This window comes from Panulirus ornatus, chromosome 9 (genome assembly GCF_036320965.1).
Source record: "Panulirus ornatus isolate Po-2019 chromosome 9, ASM3632096v1, whole genome shotgun sequence".
NCBI classification, from domain to species: domain Eukaryota; kingdom Metazoa; phylum Arthropoda; class Malacostraca; order Decapoda; family Palinuridae; genus Panulirus; species Panulirus ornatus.
The window spans coordinates 10,903,443-10,926,609 of NC_092232.1; the positions used below are offsets into that span (position 1 = coordinate 10,903,443).

Sequence of the window (23,167 nt, forward strand, 5' to 3'; positions counted from 1 at the left end):
ATAACTACTACGTGCGCAGGATGTTACTTCCCAATGAAGTTCAAAGGGACAGTTCAACACCTACTCTCTCACACACACACAGAGTACTGTCTGGAAGGGTAACTCCCTTCCGTTTACCGTTCACATATACAACAGCAACCCTACGTCTCCCCTCTCGTCGAACCTGTCACCTACTACAGGGAATGTCAATGCCTACATTACCAAGAGAACAAGGCCCACCTTTCCTGCGACGCTGCTTCCTCACTGCATCCAGGATCAAACGTACTGAACCCTTACTTACCTCCAGTCCTGTCACTTATCTCCCTCTCCCTCTCTCTCTTAACAGTTAAGTCCCTAGAACACGGAGGCAGAGCAACCCTCAGGCACGACAGGACAAACTCTTTAGCATAACAATACATCCCTTGGGTGATACACATGACGATGGCCTGGCGTCAGAGAGACTCGACCTTTCATATGGCAAAGCAAAAACAAAAAAATAAAAGATCAGGAGAGAGAGAGAGAGAGAGAGAGAGAGAGAGAGAGAGAGAGAGAGAGAGAGAGAGAGAGAGAGAGAGAGAGAGTGCGGGGCTGGGCCATCCTAACCAAGGGAGGGTGTGGGAGTGGTCGTGCCCGAGGGTCTTGTCAAGTTGGTGCTCAAGACTCGTATACCGCAGTGTTCACAACTGATGCCTGATATAAATCCTACCTTTTACTGTGCGCCGTTGGCAGACCATACATGCTCTTGTGGTGATACATATTAAAGAAAAAAAAATAATAATCTAAGCCTCAAATAACGTGAATGTGCAGGATACAAAAGAAATGGATGCCAAAAAGCTACTGTGCTGCTACTGCAAAAGAGAGAGGCAACACAAAGGTCTCGTTTGGAGTGAGTTCTGAGGCCGCTCCCAGGGAAGTTCACATGACGCCTGCCTGCCTGCCTCCAGCTTCACAATCCCGTCCGCTCCCCAACAGGTTCTCTGAGGGAGCCTTGTGGACACTGTGGGTCGACGGAAGTGTGAAGACTCTCGACAGAAGAGAGAGAAAAAAAAAGGAGGTAACAGTTGGCCGGCCGACTACATCAGCCTGGGTCGAGCCTAGCCCAATCCAGCAGCGTTGAGGGGCGGCGGCGGCGGGCGCAGGCCAGGACGCTCAGCAGACCGACTGACCAACAGCTACAAACCTCGTCCACCCACCTGGCCAGCACAGCTTACAAGATAAGTGTGTCGGCGTGCGTGCGTGCGTGCGTGTGCGCGTGCGTACACCCACCACCACCACCAGGACGTCCCAAACAGCTACAATGGTGATACTCACATTCTCATCGGCGTTATAATCAGGGCGGAAATAATCATTTTCAGAATAATAGTCTACGTAGCTCTGAAATGAAAGACGTAGAGCATTATCTACCAGATCACTCGAGCGCGCGTCGTCTTTTTTTTTTTTTTTTTTGCTGTTATAAGACATATTTCACCATGCACTAATATCTGCATTACAATACAACAACTATGGGTTAGAATTGTGGTACACTTAACATAAAAAAAAGATCAAAAAACCGTTGCAGCACACCCCTAATTCCCACTACTACAGCTGGGGACAAGACACTACACAACACACAGCCACGACCATCCACACACACACACACGCGCGCGCCAAAGCATGCCAATTCAGTGCACGAGACATGGAACCCGCGCCACCAATGCCAGGTAAAGCCTCGCCTTCACAATGCTTGCCACCGTAACTGGGAATTGTTTCCCCTCCCTCCCTCCCTCCCCAAACCACCGCCACCACCTGCCCACACTCCCGACACTAATGCGCCATAAATTACCACAGACAACGGCGCACTAAGCCCCGAGTTTTCTCAGGGAGGCCAGACCCTGATGTGGGTCACCAATACTTTAAAGTCAATCGCCAACGGACGAGCGAGGTGAGGATCCTCCTACGTACGGAATCTGAACAGAGATTATACCCACGGGCGGAGGGTGCAAAGTCTTCGATGCGCCACTCTCTCTCTCTCTCTAACAACGATGATACCAAGTGGAAGAGCAACGCTGTCTGGAGAAAGTAGACGTTGATAACGGAACGGATACGGAAGAAGAAAAAATAGCGGCTGAAAAATACGATCAAATATTCCAAGGGGAAACTACCTAGAACGTAAAAGAAAGATATTCTCTCTCTCTCTCTCTCTCTCTCTCTCTCTCTCTCTCTCTCTCTCTCTCTCTCTCTCTCTCTCTCTCTCTCCGCCTGCCTGCCTGCCTCAGCACCAGTAAACCTGCCCTGAATAAATCGCGGATCAAAGCGGAGTCTTTATCTTGCTAAGAACCTTGGGCGATGTTATTCTACGATTTGCTTCCAATCTGCTAACGTTACATAACCCAAGTAGCCCTACACACACACACACACACACACACACACACACACACACACCGCTGCGTAACTAGACTTCTTACCCACAACTAAATCTGACAGATACAGACAACTTTCCGGGCTTTATTTTAAGGCCTCGCTCCTAGAGTGACTCACTCAACTGACCGAAGTCCACTCGGCGGTGGTCATCACCGGCTCTCGATACAAGAGCAGCCGGTCGAACCTAAGCTACCGGGTGAGGGCTACCTCCCTCGCTGGTCTGGATTATACAGACCGACGAATGGGCGAGCTGATGGAAGCACCGTCGGGGATGACAACAGAAGCAGGCAGTGTTGGTGGGGCGATCGTGTGGGTTGAATATGAAAGGCGGCGAATGCCGTTAACGGCAGGAGAGAGAGAGAGAGAGAGAGAGAGAGAGAGAGAGAGAGAGAGAGAGAGAGAGAGAGAGAGAGAGAGAGAGACCGTAAGGTGGATATCTACTCACGAGCTCGAGACGCAAACAAGAAGCTACACCGGAAGAAAAATGCTGGTTAGTATGAGATTGCAAAAGGAGGAAGAAATATCCGGACGTGCCGTGTCCAATACTCCATGGGAGACGAGGAGTTCGTCGTCAATAGCTGGTGAGAACGCGAGGACAACTAGAGGGGGAACGGCCCTCCACTTCGATGGTTATACTCTCTTTTCACAACGGCAATGATACGAGGGGAGAACTCCAAACATGACAAACCTACGACCCTTTCCACGCCAGTGTGGCACCCAACCCTCACTACCGCGGCGAGAACAGTAGGCAACGGAGCCAACCCAAAAGTCCTCCTCGTCCTCCAACTCGTCTACGTGCTACCCAACGCCATGAAGAAATACCGTTAACCTCTGCACATAACACGGCGGAGATTAAGCCCTCCTCCCTCCCTCCCTGTTCAAAGTCCAATCAAAATAATCATCTGATTCAAAATCCCATACGACGGGACGAGGCAGGGACTAGGGGAAAGCCGGAGGGAACAGAGGGCATGTGAAGCGACGGAATTGGATACCATGACAAAAAAACGGAAATAGCAAGGGAACCAGAGGGACTAGCACGCCCGGGGTGTAACGAAAGGTGCAAAAGCAGAAACATGCGAAAAGCGGAGGCACGGCAGAGACAGGGGACGAGCAGCCATATGAAGGGCATGTGGAATGAAGAAGCACACAACAGGGGCGTCTGTACAAGAGGAGGCACACAACAGGGGCGTCTGTACAAGAGGAGGCACACAACAGGGGCGTCTACACAAGAGAAGGCACACAACAGGGGCGTCTACATAAGAGGAGGCACACAACAGGGGCGTCTGTACAAGAGGAGGCACACAACAGGGGCGTCTACACAAGAGAAGGCACACAACAAGGGCGTCTGTACAAGAGGAGGCACACAACAGGAGCGTCTACACAAGAAGCACACAACAGGGGCGTCTGTACAAGGAGGCACACAACTGGGGCGTCTACACATGAGGAGGCACACAAGAGGGGCGTATATACAAGAAGGGGCACACAACAGGCACGCCTGAACATGGAGACAAGGAAAGGAAGTAATGTGACACGGAACAATACAGGGAGCAGCTGGAGGTAAAAAAAAAAAAAAAAAAAAAAAAAAAAAAAAAAAACGCACAACGAGCTACCGTTAAGACAGCACAACACGGGTCGTTTAGTGAGGAGGTTTCACAGTAATAACGCTTTAAAACAGGCAAGCAGTGTCAGAGGACAGGAAGCACAGCAGCGACGTGTGAGGCGCACATACTTCCGACAGAAGGTACAACAGAGATGTGTTAAGTCACGGGGCGGTAGCGCACGCAAGAAGAAGCATGCAGAGTATGTATAAAACATGTCTGCATGAAGAATGCATCAGTAAAATGGGATAATGACGGGGAAAACTGTCGTGTAATGCAGCGGTGAGGAGAGTGTTTGTTTGTGTTTGAGTGAGGAGTCGATCAGCACTATAAAATCTTGAGCCGGCCAAGGGAACTCCACCTGAGGGACAGTAACCGCCTCCACCCCCTCTTTCCCTCCTACACACACACACACACACACACACACACACTAAGCAAGGCATGACACGAACCAGACTCATTGACAATTCATCATGTATGACATATGGAATATGTGGATTCGACGTTTAATGACCATCACCCGCCGAAGGCCATAATATATATATATATATATATATATATATATATATATATATATATATATATATATATATATATATATATATATATATATATATATATCATTCATCACCGAATAAATGCTGAATTCTATCCTGCGAAATCATATCCCATAACATCAGCTGACCAAAGGTGCAAAATGGGCATGGAGGTCACAGAAAATGGGCAGAAGGCTTCACATCCTGGGGCACTGTTACATCTACACCAGGGGGGTACTGGACTCGCAAAATCTTACGTAAACCTCCTTGAACCCACGTGGGGATCAGACGTGGCACGAGGCATTAACCACGGGTCGCTCTACCGCCCTGCCCCACCACCCCCGCATCCCCCCCAAAAGACAAATCCACAAATGCGACTAATTCCCCCCAGCCATTCCTCACCAGACTGGGAACGGGTCCGTGGCGATGAGAGAGGAGGAGCCCCACCAACCACCCTCCCCTCCCCGAGGGTATCAGCTGGTTGGCACTGTGGGGCGGAGGAGGAGGAGGAGGAGGAAGCGCTGATCCGATCTCCGCTCACAGATACGGCCCCCCATCAATTACATTAGACGGCGTGAGGCTACGGGGTGATAACGAGTTATCACCGTGGATAAAGTCCACAATGACAGGGTAACCTATCTGAAATAACCCATGGGGACATTACGAGCGCGCGCGCGCGTGTGTATGTGTGTGTGTGTGTGTGTGTGTGTGTGTGTGTGTGTGTGTAACTGCGCGCGCAACAAACATACATATTTGCTGTCTGTGCACGAAATCGAGGAGGAATTTAAAGGTATTTTTACCCAACATTGTATCCCAGTGGTGCTGCACTAGGAAAAAAAAAACATGGAGGGACAAATGGAATTAACAGAAAATATCGATCGGGCTGCAGAGGTTTTCGCAAAAATAAAAAAAAAATGGATAATTATAATTAGTTATCTTCCGCGAAGAAAATACACCATTCCATCTCGACACACCGTAAGCCATGGTTCGACATTCAGTGGAATTCTCTCTTAAACTTACACATCTTTTTATACTTAGGTTGAAGGATGAACAGCACCATTAAGGAGCAAACCTAAAAATCCTCGTCATACCCCCTCACCACCACCAGCCACCCGCGTGACTCACCATGAACACGCCAATTCGACAAAACTCAACCACTCCCCCACCACCACCACCAACCCCACACACACACACACACACACCTGGCCACCCAATCCCAGGAGGCAATCCCAGGAGGTACATGTGGCCTTGGACTTGAGGGAGGCGTGCCTGCAACCACCACCAACCGGCTGAGCAAATGTACACACACACACACACACACACACACACACACACACACACACACTGCTGAATGGAATGTGGAGAAGAATAAACGATGACTGTCTGGAGAGAATGGAAATGGCGGAGGAGCAAAGCTAAATCTACATACACACGAGGGACGTTGGGTCAGGTCCGGGGGTTAAAGCGATGGAACATCATGTTGATAAGAGATGGGACAAGAGATGGGAACATGTGACTGAGATATGAACATGATGACTGAGATGGGAACATGTTAATGAGATGGGACAAGAGATGGGAACATGTTGACAAGAGATGGGACAAGAGATGGGAACATGTTGACAAGAGATGGGACAAGAGATGGGACAAGAGATGGGAACAAGTGACTGAGATAGGAACATGATGACTGAAATGGGAACATGTTGATAAGAGATGGGACAAGAGATGGGGACATGTGACTGACACAGGAACATGATGGCTGAGATACAAACAAGAGATGGGAATATGTGACTGATATGGGAACATGTTGACAAGAGAAGGGACAAGAGATGGGAGCATGTTGACTGAGATGGGAACATGTGACTTGAGATGGGAGACTGGCGTGTGTGATATCATCAGGAGGAGGAGGAGGTGGTGGTGGTGGTGAGGGGGACGGCTTCCTAACACTGTACTCCTGGCGAGATCAGACTTGTTAAACAAGACTGGGTGGGGGAGTGAGATTAGGCGTGAGATTAGCCATGCCGTACAGCACCGACGTGGCGAGATCAGGGTTGTTGCACAGTCTAGGTGGAGATCAGGAACGTTAAATACACAGGTGAGGATATCAAGTATGTCATACAGTGTAAGTGGCCAGACCAAGCTTTTTTTTCTCTCTCTTACTACAGGTGGTAAGATCAAGCTTTCGATGAACAAAAGAGGGGGTGAGATCAAGCTTTTGATAGGCAAAACAGGTGGCGAGGTCTAGAACAGGTGGAATAAAGCTTTCGTAAGATTAGAGAAGGTAAGATCAAGCATTTGTTAAGACAGTCAGATGGTGAGATCAAGCTTTGGATAGAACAGATGGAATAATTTTTTTTTTTTAAGATACCAGGTGGTAAGATCAAGCTTTTGTTAGACAGCACAGGTGGTGAGATCAAGCTTTTGTTAGACAGTACAAGTCATGAGATAAGGTTTTATTTGACAGAACAGGTGGTGAGATCAAGCTTTCGTTACAGCACAGGTGGTGGGACAAAGCTTTCGTTAGACTACAGGTGGTGAGATCAAGCTTTTGTCAGGGAGTATAGGTTGAGACAAAGCTTTCGTTAGACAGTACAGGTGGAGACAAAGCTTCCATTAGACTACAGGTGGTGAGATCAAGCTTTTGTTAGTACAGGGGGAGACAAAGCTTCCATTAGACCACAGGTGATGAGGTCAAGCTTTTGTTAGTACAGGGGGAGACAAAGCTTTCGTTAGACTACAGGTGATGAGGTCAAGCTTTTGTTAGACAGTACAGGTGGAGACAAAGCTTTCATTAGACTACAGGAGGTGAGATCAAGCTTTTGTTTGACACTACAGGTGGTGAGATCAAGCTTTCGTTAGACCACAGGTGATGAGATCAAGCTTTTGTTAGACAGCACAAGTGGTGAAATCAAGCTTTCGTTAGACTACAGGTGGCGAGATTAAGCTTTCATTAGACAGAACGGGAGCAGGAACCACATATTTTCAACAAGATGATGTTCACACACACACACACATACACACACTGAGCTACACCGATCGACATGACTTGAGTGTGTATGAGGTGCGTGTGTGTGTGTGTGTGTGTGTGTGTGTGTGTGTGTGTGTGTGTGTGTGTGTGAGGGGGGGGGGGGGGTTGTTAGGAGAGAGGGTTTAGCACATCACACAGTACACTGACCATTCTAGCTGGTACTGGGATTAAAAAGGAGAATGAACAAGCTGGGAGAATAACAGAGAAGATGCTACAGGCGGCGGAAAAATGACTTAAGGAAGATGCTCAAGTGGAAAATGACTTAGGGAAGATGCTCAAGTTGAAAATGACTTAAGGAAGATGCTTATGTGGAAAATGACATAAGGAAGATGCTAAAGTGGAAAATGACTTAAGGAAGATGCTTAAGTGGAAAATGACTTAAGTAAGATGCTAAAGTGGAAAATGACTTAAGAAAGATGTTTAAGTGGAAAATGACTTAAGGAAGATGCTAAAGAAAGCGAAAAATGACACGAGAAAAGTTGGGATGACCTGGTAGATTAAATCCGATGATCATGATGGACAACGGAGAACAGACCTGAGGGCAAGATACAGATAAGATGGTGTACGAAAATCAAAGGAAAACCAGCTTCCATGACAGTCACCAAGACGAGGCTGGTGTGTGTGTGTGTGTGTGTGTGTGTGTGTGTGTGTGTGTGTGTGTGTGTGTGTGTGTGTGTGTACGATATAGAGAGAACACATTACAGAGTATGTGACAGGTGCAGCGAGCATTTCACAGTAATCAAGCGAAAGGGGTTGTGAATAACGATGAATGGGATATCAGCAATCGGAGGGAGCAGGTGAATTGAGAGTGGAGTCGGTGGAAAAGGCCCATCCCATCGGCGGTGAAACAGCAGCGTTAAAACGGAAATAAATACAGAACGGACGGTGGGGGCTGGGCACAAATGGGATGGGGAGCGAGAAGAGGCAAAGCCTTTGGGAAATAAGGCACGGGAGAGAGGGATGAGTGGTCCTACTGTGTCCTAGCATTAGACGGGTTGTTCCACACTATACTACCACGAGAGAGAGAGAGAGAGAGAGAGAGAGAGAGAGAGAGAGAGAGAGAGAGAGAGCCTAGTGGACAACATGTCGTCGAGGCACGGTTATCCTGCTACAGTATATGTATATATATGACCAAGCATGTGGGTTATAATGAGTACCAATCGTGTTGCAGGAGGTTGCTCAGGCCAGTCTTAAGTGCGTGCAAAGAGTTCTTGTGTTTTGGTGTTTTGGCCAGGCGCAGTTTCCATCATGATTAGCCTGTGAACGACTTTAAGGTGTTGTGGGGAGTGCCGAATACTGAGAACTCTGGTGGAAAAGGGGGTTTTGTTTGAGAGATGAGAGGTCACGCTGCTAGGCAAGCGAGGATAAGAATGGAAGAGGCCTGGCGGAACGAAGGGGAAAATTTAATTAATAGGTGCGTGTGGGACTCTCGCGTGACGGTAGGGCTTACACCAAACATTATGGTGTGACTGTTAAAACTACACTTTGCTAACTCTCCAGACAAGCTAAAAGTATGAGCTGCAGAGACGAATACTTACTTACTGTGACTAGAAATGAAAAAGGCAGCGAAAAAAAGAAAGATGGTTTGTGAAGGGTGGGTAGAGTGAAAACAGCATTAGGAAGATGCGGGACCCAATTTTCTAAAAAGGTGGTGAGGTCTATATTGACGCGTGGTAGACGACTGGATGGAGTGTAGACACTAAGTGTGGATGGAGGTGCTGGAAAAAGGGAGGGGGAGGGAAGTTCGACACGTATGTACACAGATCTGCGACTAAAGGTGAGCTAAAAGTGATTCTGTCTAAGGTGGAACGTAAATATCTGTAGCGGCGGTGCGGCCGAGGTATGCGTTAAGGTGAGAGCATAATAATGTACAGAGTGTAGGATGAAAACGAAGTTTATGAGAGAGAAGAGTGAACACAGGTCTTTGTTAAGAGTGCCACATCGGGCATAAGCTGGCAAACTGTGTGTGTGTGTGTGTGTGTGTGTGTGTGTGTGTGTGTGTGTGTGTGTGTGTGTGTGTGTGTGTGTGACAAACAGAAAGCCTATATACAATGAATTGTTCCAAATGAAGAGAATACGAATGAAATTCTGAGATAAAAACAGATTAGCAGACTACTGTACCCTCCATACGGACCTAGTAGTGCACAAACACACACACACACACACACACACACACACACACACAGTTCTCTCTCTCTCTCTCTCTCTCTCTCTCTCTCTCTCTCTCTCTCTCTCTCTCTCTCTCTCTCTCTCTCTCTCTCTGGGTGCTCCGTGATGTCAACTTCGCCTGAAGAAAAGTGTTCTGAACCACCCAACCCATTCCTTCCAACTCACCAACGGAGCTCTTGACACGTTTCTTCCCAATTTCCTTTACGACAATTTCTCAGTTTAGTGGGTACGTCTACCGTCCAAGACAACTCTTTGATACTTTCAGCAAAGACCTGGAGAATAGCCTCCCTCGCTACGTGGAGATCAACAATGCTTCATATTTCGTGTCTCGACTATAAATCTAATCACGTAAATAGCCACATCAATGTACACCCAACAAAAAAAGTATCTTACATTTTTGTGTGTTACACAGTATGACTAAATGGAAGAAGGATATCTGACAAATGCTCTATGGTATTGCCCTGCTTTCCTTATATATATATATATATATATATATATATATATATTGAAAAAGAGGTAAAAACAGTATACAATGTGGATTAATGTTTTCAAACATTCATAATGCATATTTATAATGCTTGTACTTTTTTCATTTCAAGGTGTAATGACCACAGTGAGCAGCAACGATAATTAATATGAATGTCTCAACTTTACGTTTATCAACCGAGCACAGACAACAGCGAGTCGCAGCGCTCACTTTCCAAAAGTCCACTGTCCATCTGTACAGATACTTTATTTGTTGGGTGTAAATATCCACAAACATAAATACATATACAAACATGCAAGACATATACATACATAATACTCTATGTGTATCCATATATATATCAATATATATATATATATATATATATATATATATATATATATATATATATATATATATATATATATATATATACACACAAACAAAATACATGCATGCATACAATACAAACACACAGTATATGTACTTACAGTATAAAGTGTAAAGACTTTTTTTTTTTTAAACAGTAGTCGACATGCCCCAATCGAAGCCATGTCGGCGGTGGAGAAGATAAAGGGAGCTTTAACCAAATAGGAAGAAGGGAGGGAAGGATCTATCTCAGTTCAAGTGTCTGTAGACCAAATTTCCTTAATGTGGAGAGGCTAAAGGATGAGGTGGAAGATGACAGAGGAGAAATAAAAATCACAGGGCTGCAGGAAAGGGTTATCATAATGACCAATCTACGAGTGGCTGGTCTCCACAAATGAAAAACAATGGGAAGCAGCAACCACTCGCGTGCGGCGGGTCCAGTTTACAAGGGAAGGGCCGGGTCACGGGAGGGCAGCTCTGGAGAACAGAGACCGAAATAATACCTGTAGAACAGATGAAATGAAATCACAGCAGACGAAGATAAGGACGCTCAAGGGACAGAAGAAAGCAGGAGTTATTGAGCTGGGGGAAGGCTTTGGACTGTGAACTTCGGCTGAGGAAGAGGAAACACCCCAGATATGGGAAGAGTACTCCATACAGGGGCAGGTTGAGACCCCTCCCTCTACATTTGACTAACTGCTCAGGATAGCGAGAACTGAAACAGCTACACAATAGAGGTAACCATAGTTTTTGTTACACTGGTTTTATAATAATCAGTATGTTGGGTTCCCGGATACAATGGAGGACACATCTACGCCTAAAATGTTCTTGAAGGATTGGATTGTTATGGTAAACAGTCGAGAGTGAGAGTGTGTGTGTGTGGTGTGTGTGTGGTGTGTGTGTGTGGTGTGTGTGTGTGTGTGTGTGTGTGTGTGTGTGTGTGTGTGTGTGTGTGTGTACATATATATATTCGAGTCTTTCTAAAACACTTCTTGTCTTATCAGATTTCTTAAACTAGCTTGTTGTCTTAAACAGTGAACAGTTCTCATAAAGATAAACGGAAAGAACATGAGAACACAAGCAAGAAACTTGGTAGAAAAGATGTAAAGAAGTAATTTCATAGTACGAGGCGGGAGGATGAATGTTATAAACAGAGTTACGAGACTGTGAATGTGGACAATAGAAATAAGTTTAAGAAGTTTTACGATGGAGAAAGATCCCAAAAGTGTAGTACTCCCCTTCCCACTCTCACTCTCTCTCTCTCTCTCTCTCTCTCTCTCTCTCTCTCTCTCTCTCTCTCTAGCTATATTCACCTTCCCAACACACACCACCACACCACACATACACACACAACACAGCACAGTACACATCTTCCCGACAATCACAACATCCAGGGATATTTCTAGCATTAGGGCAATAAACCTGGGATAGCCCCTCCACCATACGCTTTTCTACAAACACTAGAAAAACTGTCGCCCGCCCTTCCACACACACACACACACACACACACACACAGTAGAGAGAGCCATGCCTGGGATGAGTGGGGTGGGGTGGCGGAGGGGGCGGAGGCAAAGAGAGGTGGCGTCAGGAGCAGGGTTGGGGGGGCTGTGGTGCCAAGGGGACGACCACGTCAAAAAGGGTACAGACGGTCATTACTGTCTTCTGAGGTGTGGTGGCGGCTCCTGGGCCCTACAAACAACGGGACAAACGAACCTGCTCGCCACCGCCCCATCCCTTATCATCTCGGCCACGGTAAAGTCTCCCCGGGGCATATCGCTCAACAACCCTTCGTATTTATGAACTAAATTCTCCACGTCCAGCCATTCATCACTCTCGTAAATCCCGACACTGTGGCAAAACAAACCTAGATTTATATATCCCCCTCCCCGCGGGCAGACGTCAGAATAAAACAAAAAAATATACCACGTTCACTTTCCTATAATAATAAATAATAATATATTATTAATAATAATAATAATAATAATAATAATAATAATAATAATAATAATAATAATAATGGTCGTGGCCACATCTATGGTCCGTCATAATAATAATGGTCGTGGCCACATCTATGGTCCGTCATGGAGATTACTCTGTACTACATCTTGAGGGAGAGAGAGAGAGAGAGAGAGAGAGAGAGAGAGAGAGAGAGAGAGAGAGAGAGAGAGAGAGAGAGAGAGAGAGAGCCGACGCTCTTCTGGGATACAGGAGTCATCATCCGACACCCTAGGTCTTATGACGGTGCTCCGCCCCAGCCAGGGGGCACCACCCTGCACACCACACACCAGGAGCCACTCACTAGTACGCCACCACCAACAGTCACCGGATCCGCCGCAAAACACACACCCACACACACACACACACACACACACACACTTGGCCAGGCGCCGGACATACACAGCTAAACTTACAAGTTTTTAAAACCAATTATAAAGGCGGGATCCGCCAAGATCTTCGGGGTGCGTGTGTGTGTGAGAGACTTTAAGGAGGTATAATGTGTGACGTGTCGCGAGGGAAGAAGAGACCTTGGGGGTTGACACGTATGGCGGGCCTTCCACCCCTCTCCCTCCACCAACCCCCGTCACCACACGATCGCCACTCGATATAAACCCCCGCCCCTCACACCCGTCATGCCAGTTGTGTATCTGGGTGCCCACCCCAGTATATATATATATATATATATATATATATACACTACGTCAAACGCTGATTAACGCGGAACCACATCGCTAAATCCTCGCCAGGCCGTACAGCTGATGGCCAAGGTAGGAGGAAGATGGTCTGAGAAGAGAACCCCCCACAACCCCCCCGAGAAAACATCCACGTAGCGGCCACTTAAGAAGTTTAACAGCGGATGCTGGGAACACCACAACTAGAAGCCCGGCCACACTGTGCGAGAGACCACACTGTTTCCCGGCGCTTCATCGCAAAACGTTTAATGTACACCAAGTGTACATCACCCACGCCTGAATCAAGTGCGACACACCAAACGGGCTTTTCCTTACACCCATCCATCTTAATCACTTAAATGCCCAGGTATTTTTGAAGCACCCTGTTGAACGCGTGGATCCATCACCCCGCAGACCCCCTCCCTGCCGGGGGGGGGGTGCCCGCTACCCGGCTCTCTTAGTAAGACCATCACCTCCTCGGCCACGGTGACAGCCAACCGACGGAATAAAAGCAAAAGCTGCATATGGAGGTCAGGGGCAGTTGGAGGAGGAGAATGTATGGGCCTGCCTGAGCCAAGCTGGTGTCAAGACCTGGGAGAGCAGCTCTAATATACCCACCACCCGTGTGGCTGACGAGTGCCACAGTTACATGATTATGACAAAACCCTTCACGCTGGCTCAGGCAAACCTCATCAAACTAGCGGGGGGTGGGGGTGGTGGTGTGTGTGTGTGTGTGTGTGTGTGTGTGTGTGTGTGTGGGAGGGGGACGGACTTGAACCCCATTACATCGGCTCGTGTCGCGACTAATCGTCACAGCGGCCCGAAAACCCCCTTCCTACAAGCTCCTATGCCCCGAAACCCCCTTCCTACAAGCTTCTGTGGCCCGAAGACTCCTTCCCTTCAACACTGGTGGCCCACCCTAAATCCCTTGTATATCTGAATCGGTGGCCTAAAAATGCCCCTAAACATCGGCTCCGGTGGCCCCGACTGCCGAGGCACCTCGGGTGGCCTGGCCGGCCGGCAGAAACCCGAGAGCCAGCATATAATTTCTCTCCCTCTTTATCCAGTGGCCGTCTATTGGCGGCTTCTTGGGCCGCTGTGGGACCCCCCTTCACGATACTTCTTGCTGGTCTTGATGGGATTTTTCTTACATGGACGAAAAACCTTACCATTCTGTACGACACCCAGACTAAAAATAAGACGGGAGCGGAGGAGAGCGGGACGGACGGTGCGGGACACGGGGCTGTCAGCGAGACAAAGGTTCGGGCTAGGGAGGGAAGACCTACCGAGACGACCAGAAAAACCAAACAAAAAGAAACAAATCATTACAAATGCTCTAGCGACTCTCCGGCCACGTCCCCAAGCTAACCAGCGAAACGAGGCGTCATCCAGGCTCACACGAAGGCTTGGCGACTGCCGTTACGCACAGCCTGCAGTACTCAAAAGTTCCCTTCTCCCCCTTACATCACGTACGACCATCCACACAAGCGACTCCACCACACCACTTCGTCCATGTATGGCGGCACGCACTCTGCTGCTGCTGCTCCCTGCCTACCCCCGCTCCTCGTGACTGCGCACGAGGGAGGGAAAAAAGAAAAACCCGTAGTCATCACACGAGTTCCTTAGACTACAACCAAGTCTTCCGTAAATAGAACAAGAAGAAAAAAAACAAGACACGTTGTTCATCACGGCTGAGTGACAGACTTCGCCCGTATATCACTGGATATAGCTGGCGGTGACAATTTAACCACCGTCGCTGAACAAAGGCGAGTGCGTTGCGCAATGTATCATGCTGCGGACACAGTGTCACCACTAACATCAAGAACTGATGGGGAATGCTACGAGGAAAAGGGCGGCGCGAGACGGCCCGGAGCTCAAACTAACACAACAATGCCTTAAAACCTTTACTAATGAACTTCTGGCTGCTTTCACCTCGGGGAAGATTTATAGGTTGATGTATTAACGGGGCACAGCTTCTAACTGTTGGTCTTGCCTCGACGACGGTGAAACACGAAGCAAAATGATAAACAGGGAGGGGGGCGACGGACGGCCGGCCGAGTCTTATAAAGCCACACTCTCCCTCACTCTGGCGAACCAACACGGGCCAGGTGCATTGCAAGCAGACGCACGCACGCAACGCCTAACCATCACTTACGAATTGTCAACGACCGGGCACAAATCTCAACGACACAGCCCTCACAACAACAATCGTTACAGATGGACCCTTATCACAAAATCCCTATAAATTAAAAGCCAGAAATCTATTCTGGGGAAAAAAATCTACCCCCCCCCCGCCAGTGGGAAGACCGGGGCTCCCTCACTAAATACCTAATTTACATTTAACAGCGGAAGAATGGGCCGGTGTGTGTGTGTGTGTGTGTGTGTGTGTGTGTGTGTGTGTGTGTGTGTGTGTGTGTATTAAATGGAGGACTCTAACATTAACCTCGAGTGCCGGGAGACCCATAAGCCATAAACTGTCGAGCGGTAATCGTCCTCTTTACTTCAAAACCAGCTAACCTTGGCTGCCACCTCCACCCACCTACCCATAAAATGTAACGACACACACACACACACACACACGAAAAAAAAAAAATGTATGCCCAATCTTCACATACATTGGCAAGCCCGGCCATTATTATAACGACTCCATCACAGCTCACGACCCGTGCAACTAAACGACTCAAAAGGGCACTGAATCACTTCTTTATTTTATGTTGTCGCGACCCCGCGACACAAGGACTGATTGGCCAGTGAAGTCATCCATCGGCGTGGTGAGGGAGGCAACACGGCCACACCGCAGACTGCCGGAGATTGCAATTGCACCTCACCGTAGGAGTGACTCACATCGTGGTTACAAGTCACCGGAGTCTTTGGCACCGCAGCGACTCATGCCTGTGGCAGGTACCACACACACACACACACTCGGTGCCCACCCGCACGCCTCCCTACTAGACCTAGCATTACTCCACGTGTTCAACCGGGTTCCATCGCGTACCGACATCAACTCTTCCTCCAAGCAGGAATATACACATGGTCAAGATGGCCAGCACCACATGTCCCACACCAGTGACCAGTAACAACACAGCTGCAGCAGTCATGCGACCCAACTCCCTCTTACTATCACACACACACACACACACGTGCTACGAGCAATCACATCACACCATCGCAAATTAAGACATCATCATCTTGCGCAAGCGAGACGTTTTTTTATGACACCTAGACGTCACTAGCAATCACACACACACACACACACACACACACACACACAGTTCAGGAAAGAGCCACATCCCGACCGATGCCACAAGTAATCACACACACGCACCACACCATACCACTGCCGCCTCTCCCCCGAGATGAAAACCTTTCATGCCATTTAAGACAGAAAAAAAGAGGAGGAGGAAGAGGAGGATGAGGAGGGTAGCGGCAAGACTACCAACCCAAAGACACCCGAGCCCAGGCAATTACGATGATGTGCTCCTGCCTTTGAAGGTGTCTCGTGTGAGATCCCAAGGCAGGCAAGGGTGCATGTGCCAGAGAGATTCTCTCTCTCTCTCTCTCTCTCTCTCTCTCTCTCTCTCTCTCTCTCTCTCTCTCTCTCTCTCTCTCTCTCTCGCGGCAACAAGCAAACCCTGCCTGTCTTCCTGCCTGCTAGCACATTACCACTGTCACCACAACTCACTCCTGAACATATAAATATCTCCGAGTTTTTTCCTGACACCTGGCACTCACTGTATGCCTCAAGTCGCCCATTTTCCCCGACACCGTTTTCACGAGGTACCAGCATTAGCAGACCCGCCCTCGTCTGCCACTCTAACATTACTCCACTCCGCGTTATACGCCACAAACCCTCGTGCAATGTTAAGAAAAAAAAAAAAAACATATACATACACACACGCGTCCTCTACCGTCAACTTACGGTGCAAGGGGCGACTTTCACACACACACACACACACACACATACACACCATGTTCCTCCCCACCTTCTCCCCGGGAGGGTGAGTAAACACTGCCACTGTGGCACGTACACCCCTCCTCCTCCTCCCTTAACACCCCCCCCCCCCCCAACACAATGGTAACCCCTCAAACACTGAAAAATCCACAGGTGAATGAACAGCAAATGAGTCACGCACCCACACACTACACTACCACCCCCTGCAGCAGCCGGCTGGGTGACTTGCGTCCTGTTGGCTGATAACGTTTTCGCCTCCATTCTGACACTATACGAAAAAAGAAATATCAAAATAATCTGGATTCTCTAGATCAAAAATGGCCATCAAAAATTTCAGAAAACATTCTATATCTGTCGGCAAAATGTACCCTCTCTCTAATCCAAAAGGTCACTCGGGTCTACGTCCATAGGTAATCAATGAGGAATGCATGTTTACCATACACACACACCGACACGCTGTGTTGCAGAACGGTTGAAACGGCCGGCACAAGGAAGGCCCCTGGCAGTTGACCGGCCCCACCACAGCTGCACTGCCGACTGTGCGATGAGACACGACTTCCAAATTTCCTGTCCTACAAGCTCACTTTCCTCTGTCCTACAAGCTCATCTCTTCAAACAATCAAAACGCCATCTCCTCGTTAAACCAAGAATACTTACACCATCCGTTATGTTTCAAGTACCCAAACGGAACCATTAATCACCAAGGTCTCATCATCATGATAAGCCGATGATCTCTCAGCCAAATCATTCCCCGTGTTCCCCAAAACCAAAGTTACCGCTCTCCTCACACACAAACAAAACACACACACACACACTATGAACCTCTAAGTTTTTCAAAAATTTGCGGCCCCAACCCCCCCAAACCCCCTTTCCCCTTTTTTCCCCCCCCCCCCCCGGCCCCCGGGGGCAACCAAAAAAAATTTTACCAAAAAACGACAAAAAAATAACCCAAAAACCCCTTCCCCATAAAGTAAAAGGGGTTTTCAATTTTTACCCTATTTGTTCAGCTGTTCACCCCGTTTTTAAAAAACCCCCCTCTTCCCCTCTCTCCCCCCTCCTCTCTTTCTCCCTTCCCCCCCCTCCCCCCCTTTTTCCCCCCCTTTCTCTCCCCCCCCCTCCTCCCCTTTTTTTCCCCCCCCTCTTCTTCCTCCCTCTTTTTCCCCTTTCCCCCTCTTCTTCTCTTTTTTTCCCCCAACCCCTCTTTCCCCCCCGCCCTGCAAAAACCCCTACATTTTTAAAGCAAGGCCCGCAGGCCCCCCAAAACCACCTCCCCCCCCTAATCCCACACCCCAATGAAAAAAAAAAAAAATTCAAACAACGGGAAAATAACTTCAAATTTTCCCCCAAACCCCCAAACCACCCCCAAAACAAACACACCCAAAACCCCAAACCCCCCAAAAAAAACACCACAACCAAACAAACCACCACCCCCAAAACCCCCCCCAACCCAAAAAAAACCCCCAAAACAAACACCAAAACACAACAACAAACCCAACACCCAACAACCCCCACCAAAAAAACCAAAAAACCCCCACCCAAAACAAAACCACCACACAAGACGGGTGGCAAACGGTTAGCGAAGGGAATCAAATGGGCCCCCAAATGGGTCCCCTGCTTATAAAACTCTCTCCCCTCTCTCTCTTTCTACACGTCTAATTCACCCTACCCCACAATACGTCAAAAGCCCCATCTATTCATAGACTCCAACCCCCAACTCTCTCTCTCTCTCTCTTCTCTCTCTCTCTCTCTCTCTCTCTCTCTCTCCTCTCTCTCTCTCTCTCTCTCTCAACCACTCATCTTCCGACCTTCTCTGATCACCTGTCAAACAGGCGGTGAAGCTAGTAATACTGTCACGGCAAAGCGATGGCCCCCACAAAGCAACACCATCCTCCCCCCTCCCTCAACGTGCACCACATCCAACACAATGACTAAGCACAGCATTTCATTCAGAAGCAGACGAGAGGTAATCATACTTAATACATTATTTTCCTAGCGTGTAGTGTTCCTAATTACCAGGCTCGGCAAGAGTCGAGTTAACTGTAGCACTTCGCTTGGTTATGTGCCCGGCTGTAATTCCCCGCCGATTAGGTGTAAGGAGTATTTCATCCACGAACTTCATGGCAAACCACCACCGCCCTACCTCCCTCCCAAGCCGAGGAGGAGGAGGAGGAGTCACGGGAAGGGGTCGACGAAGGAGCAGCCTACTACGACTGAACTTATGACGAAGGACCTGGTCAACACTGTGCCTATGACGAAGGGGCTGGCTACCACTGAGCTTATGACGAAGGAGCTGGCTGCCACTGAACTTATGACGAAGGAGCTGGCTACCACTGAGCTTATGACGAAGGAGCTGGTCAACACTGTGCCTATGACGAAGGAACTGGCTGCCACTGAGCTTATGACGAAGGAGCTGGCTGCCACTGAACTTATAATAACTGTGGCGGGTTCTTCTTGACCACACAAATATAACAGTTCGCCTTTCGCATCCACCCTTACGTCTACTTCAAGTACTCGCCCCCGACCTGTACCTACGCCTCGGCCCTGGTGCAGGCTATCTCGCCGCTGCTGCTGTTATCAGCCAAGCCATTCGTAAATGTAGGCAGCAGGACCATAGGGGTCTACCGTAAGTAGCCCGGGTGATATGATATCTCTGGGAGGGAAAGGTATTCCCTCCAGCGTGGTCTAGAATTTCCTCGTCCCCCATTCGGTTCACAGTTTTTTGGAGCGTCTTAACGGCAATATGCTGGACACGTTCGGCCCCCGGAGGGCTCGAGGTTTATGGCACTTCAGCAATCTCCCTGCTTGCTGTTCATCAGCCTCGCATACCTGTTTACATCACCACGGAATGGTTCTCACCGGCAGGTGGGGCCAGACCTTGCAGGATCTTCCAATCGTAAATGCGATATTCCCCTTACGTCACCACCGTCCACAACGACCGATTTCAAACCTCACGAAAGATCCTCATATTCATTCGAGACAAGGGTAAGCATATGGTTTTGTATCTTCTTAGCCAACCTAGCGCATTCCGACTCAAAAAATATAATACCCGTATATGTACTTAACGTCTAGTAGAAATCCCTGCACATTTCCCCATCTCGCCCCCCTAACTTCAAGTGTCGCAGTCACCATCAACTCCTTCTAGAGACTGGGGCAGTACAGGCTGAAGTGTCATCGTGATCCCGATCGTATTCTTACAGTTCGAAGAACATCCAGCAGAACACCATCGAAGTAGCGCCATGGCTGCTGCTTCCCTACGCTCGCGCAAGGTGCACAGGTGCCTGACGAATGTACAGTTACCTAGCGACTATTCCAACCGAGTGTGTGTGTGTGTGTGTGTGTGTGTGTGTGTGTGTGTGTGTGTGTGTCTGTGTGTTGCATCCATTGTTCACCAGAGGTATCGTGTCACCCACTCCTGCACGCCGGGGGAGGTGGAAGGATATCACTCATCATCACACTCCCACCTGAAGACTCCGATACACCGAGTGGTGCGAGCCAGTCCCAGCTCCCTTCTGGCGAAGAGGTTGCGGACATCACATTACGGGTGTCGTCGGAGGCCAGTGGACAGTAGTGCCTCTATAAGAACACCAGTCACGGTGATCTGGTGCTGTAATCTACATTATAACACGGGATATCTAACTTCCAGCCTCATGTTCCTGGGACTCCTCTAAGCCCCTTGGGCATCCCAGAGTCCGGGGCGGGCGGGCGGGGGCGGTTGAATCCGAGCAGGCGAATCTTTCCACTCGGCAGCCAGGCTCAACGACTGTAGTTAAAAGAATATCTGCGGCGAGATGTGGTTAATGGCCCGTGAACGGTATCTAGTTCGCCGGAATGACTAGCGCGCGCACGTGCACGCGCAGACACAGAGGGGAGGGAGGGAGGGAGGGAGCAAAAGGGAGAGAGAGAGAGAGAGAGAGAGAGAGAGAGAGAGAGAGAGAGAGAGAGAGAGAGAGAGGAGGAGGAGGAGGAGGGGGGTGAGGGGGGGTCACATACTTACAGCCATGAAGAGGTTAAGTAATTATAATCAGCCGTTTACGACAACCGATCACTACGAGTACAGACGGCAGTCTTATCCGAACGTGCCGCTATAAAAAAAAAAAAAATGCACTCAGGAGGCCACAACACAAGCAAACATATCGAGTCATCAGTATGTCGGGCGGTGGAGGGAGAGGAGAGCACATCGGGTGGGGCAAGCACTAAAAGCTTTCTCTTAAGGGCTTCGATGTTTGCAACCAGCACCAACAACAGATGAACCACGATACCACGCGACAGGAACAACACTAGATTGATCTAAAATCATGGGCGAGGTCAGAAAAAAAAAACAACTATGGTCGTCTGCAACCTCTGGAAGTGAACTTAACCAAAACAAACTTTCCTTTTAAACTTAACCCTCAACCCCTCCTCCACTCTCCTTGTCTGGTGCGTCAACTTAAGATCATTCCAGTCAAGCTGTAACGATGCCCAAAGACCCCGAGAGAAAACATCTTGTACCTTTTTCACGTCCACCTGATCATTGTGTGACTTGGCAGAATCTAACCAAGCCTTAAGCTTCCAACCAGAGGCACCAATCGCTACTCAAAAGCACCTCTACACTCACACTGTCCCCAATTCAATGGAGTTCTCGACACTGGCAACGGACGGGCCTTCGCTGTATAAAAGACACGGGTAAAAATAGCACGACTGTACCTAACACAAGTATGATTTTACTGATAACTCATTATTTCCTCCTCCGCTGAAACTAAACGTCCACGTGTGGTGTCCCTTGTTGTTAATAAGGATGGCTTAGCATTCATCCATCCTGCTGCTCATGTTTCCACACTCCTGCGTGTACACCCTCCGTCAACACCATCGGTGTCCAAAGGGACGCATGTGGAGTATAATGGCGTGTGTGAGGAAAAAGAGAGAGAGAGAGAGAGAGAGAGAGAGAGACTGGTGAGATGCAGCGACACATAAGCCAGGAGGGTGTGGGGCGCTTAGGGATCATCGGCCCTTGCGACACTTGACAAACAATGTAAAGATAAGTCAGTCACTGGACGAAAGGTCACCAAGTGGGAGGGGAGCTGGGTGCAGCCTGGGGACACCACACTAAGTCGCAAAGACCCAATACAGGTCGCATGCCAGAGGGAAGAGCAAGATATAAAACGGGAGAGACAGCTGAATGCATGGAGCAGTTCACGTACAACGTCTACAACCAAGAGGAGATCACACGACTGTCAACATGAATCAATAATAACGAAACTGTGAGTAGTAATAACCAGCAGGGGGGGGGGGGATGAATGACTACATAAACCAGCCATTGGATACGCAACACAATACCTACACACGATGGCAGCGAGGCAAGACAGGTACATAAGGGGGGAAAAAAAACCGACTAGTCAAATGTCTGGAGCATCGGTCAAGATATATGAGAGGGGGTATGTTACTCCGGCCTACTACCATGTCACCACACGCGTTCCAATGGGGTTGCGACAACTCACCATCTCAGGAGCAGCGCCAACGACAGCCTCTCCACGGGGAACAGAGGGCGTTGTCACACAATGGCACACTCATGACATCTCTGATAAAAGCTAAATCCCTTCCTCCTCCTGGGCCACATCACTACCTATACAGAACTGTTCCCTCCTGACTCGACCAGCCTACATCCCCTCCACAACCAGGAAAACCCAAGCTTACATACTCGTTATCATCCACACACACACGAGCATTTTACATACATGAGGAATAGACAAACAACTGTACAGAAGAAATCAAACAGGTGTCTTAGCACACCTGCCATGCTCATCTGTGAACACCTGGGCCACACGTGCAACACACACACACACACACACACACGATCCATTATTTCAACACACCAGCCAACACTCACAACTGTATATATATATATATATATTACTGATGTACCCTTGATATGACCGATCAATGCATGTGTATGCGTTTGTGTGTGATTATATGAGTGAAGTGCGGGGAGGGTGTTTTACACACGTGTGTGTGTGTGTGTGTGTGTGTG

The 23,167-nt window shown here is 48.5% G+C and overlaps 1 protein-coding gene across 21 annotated transcripts in view; it reads right to left on the bottom strand.

Moving 5' to 3' along the window:
• Positions 1 to 23,167, bottom strand: part of sm (heterogeneous nuclear ribonucleoprotein L) — a 443,801-nt gene that overhangs the window by 327,977 nt on the left and 92,657 nt on the right. For 10 of the 21 annotated variants that reach the window (XM_071664635.1, XM_071664627.1, XM_071664630.1 and 7 more), the window contains exon 2: positions 1,291 to 1,353. The exons of the other annotated variants lie outside the window; for them this stretch is intronic. In XM_071664635.1, the coding sequence (XP_071520736.1) occupies positions 1,291 to 1,353 (63 nt within the window). The remainder of the gene's footprint in view (positions 1 to 1,290; positions 1,354 to 23,167) is intronic. 21 annotated transcript variants of the gene reach the window in all.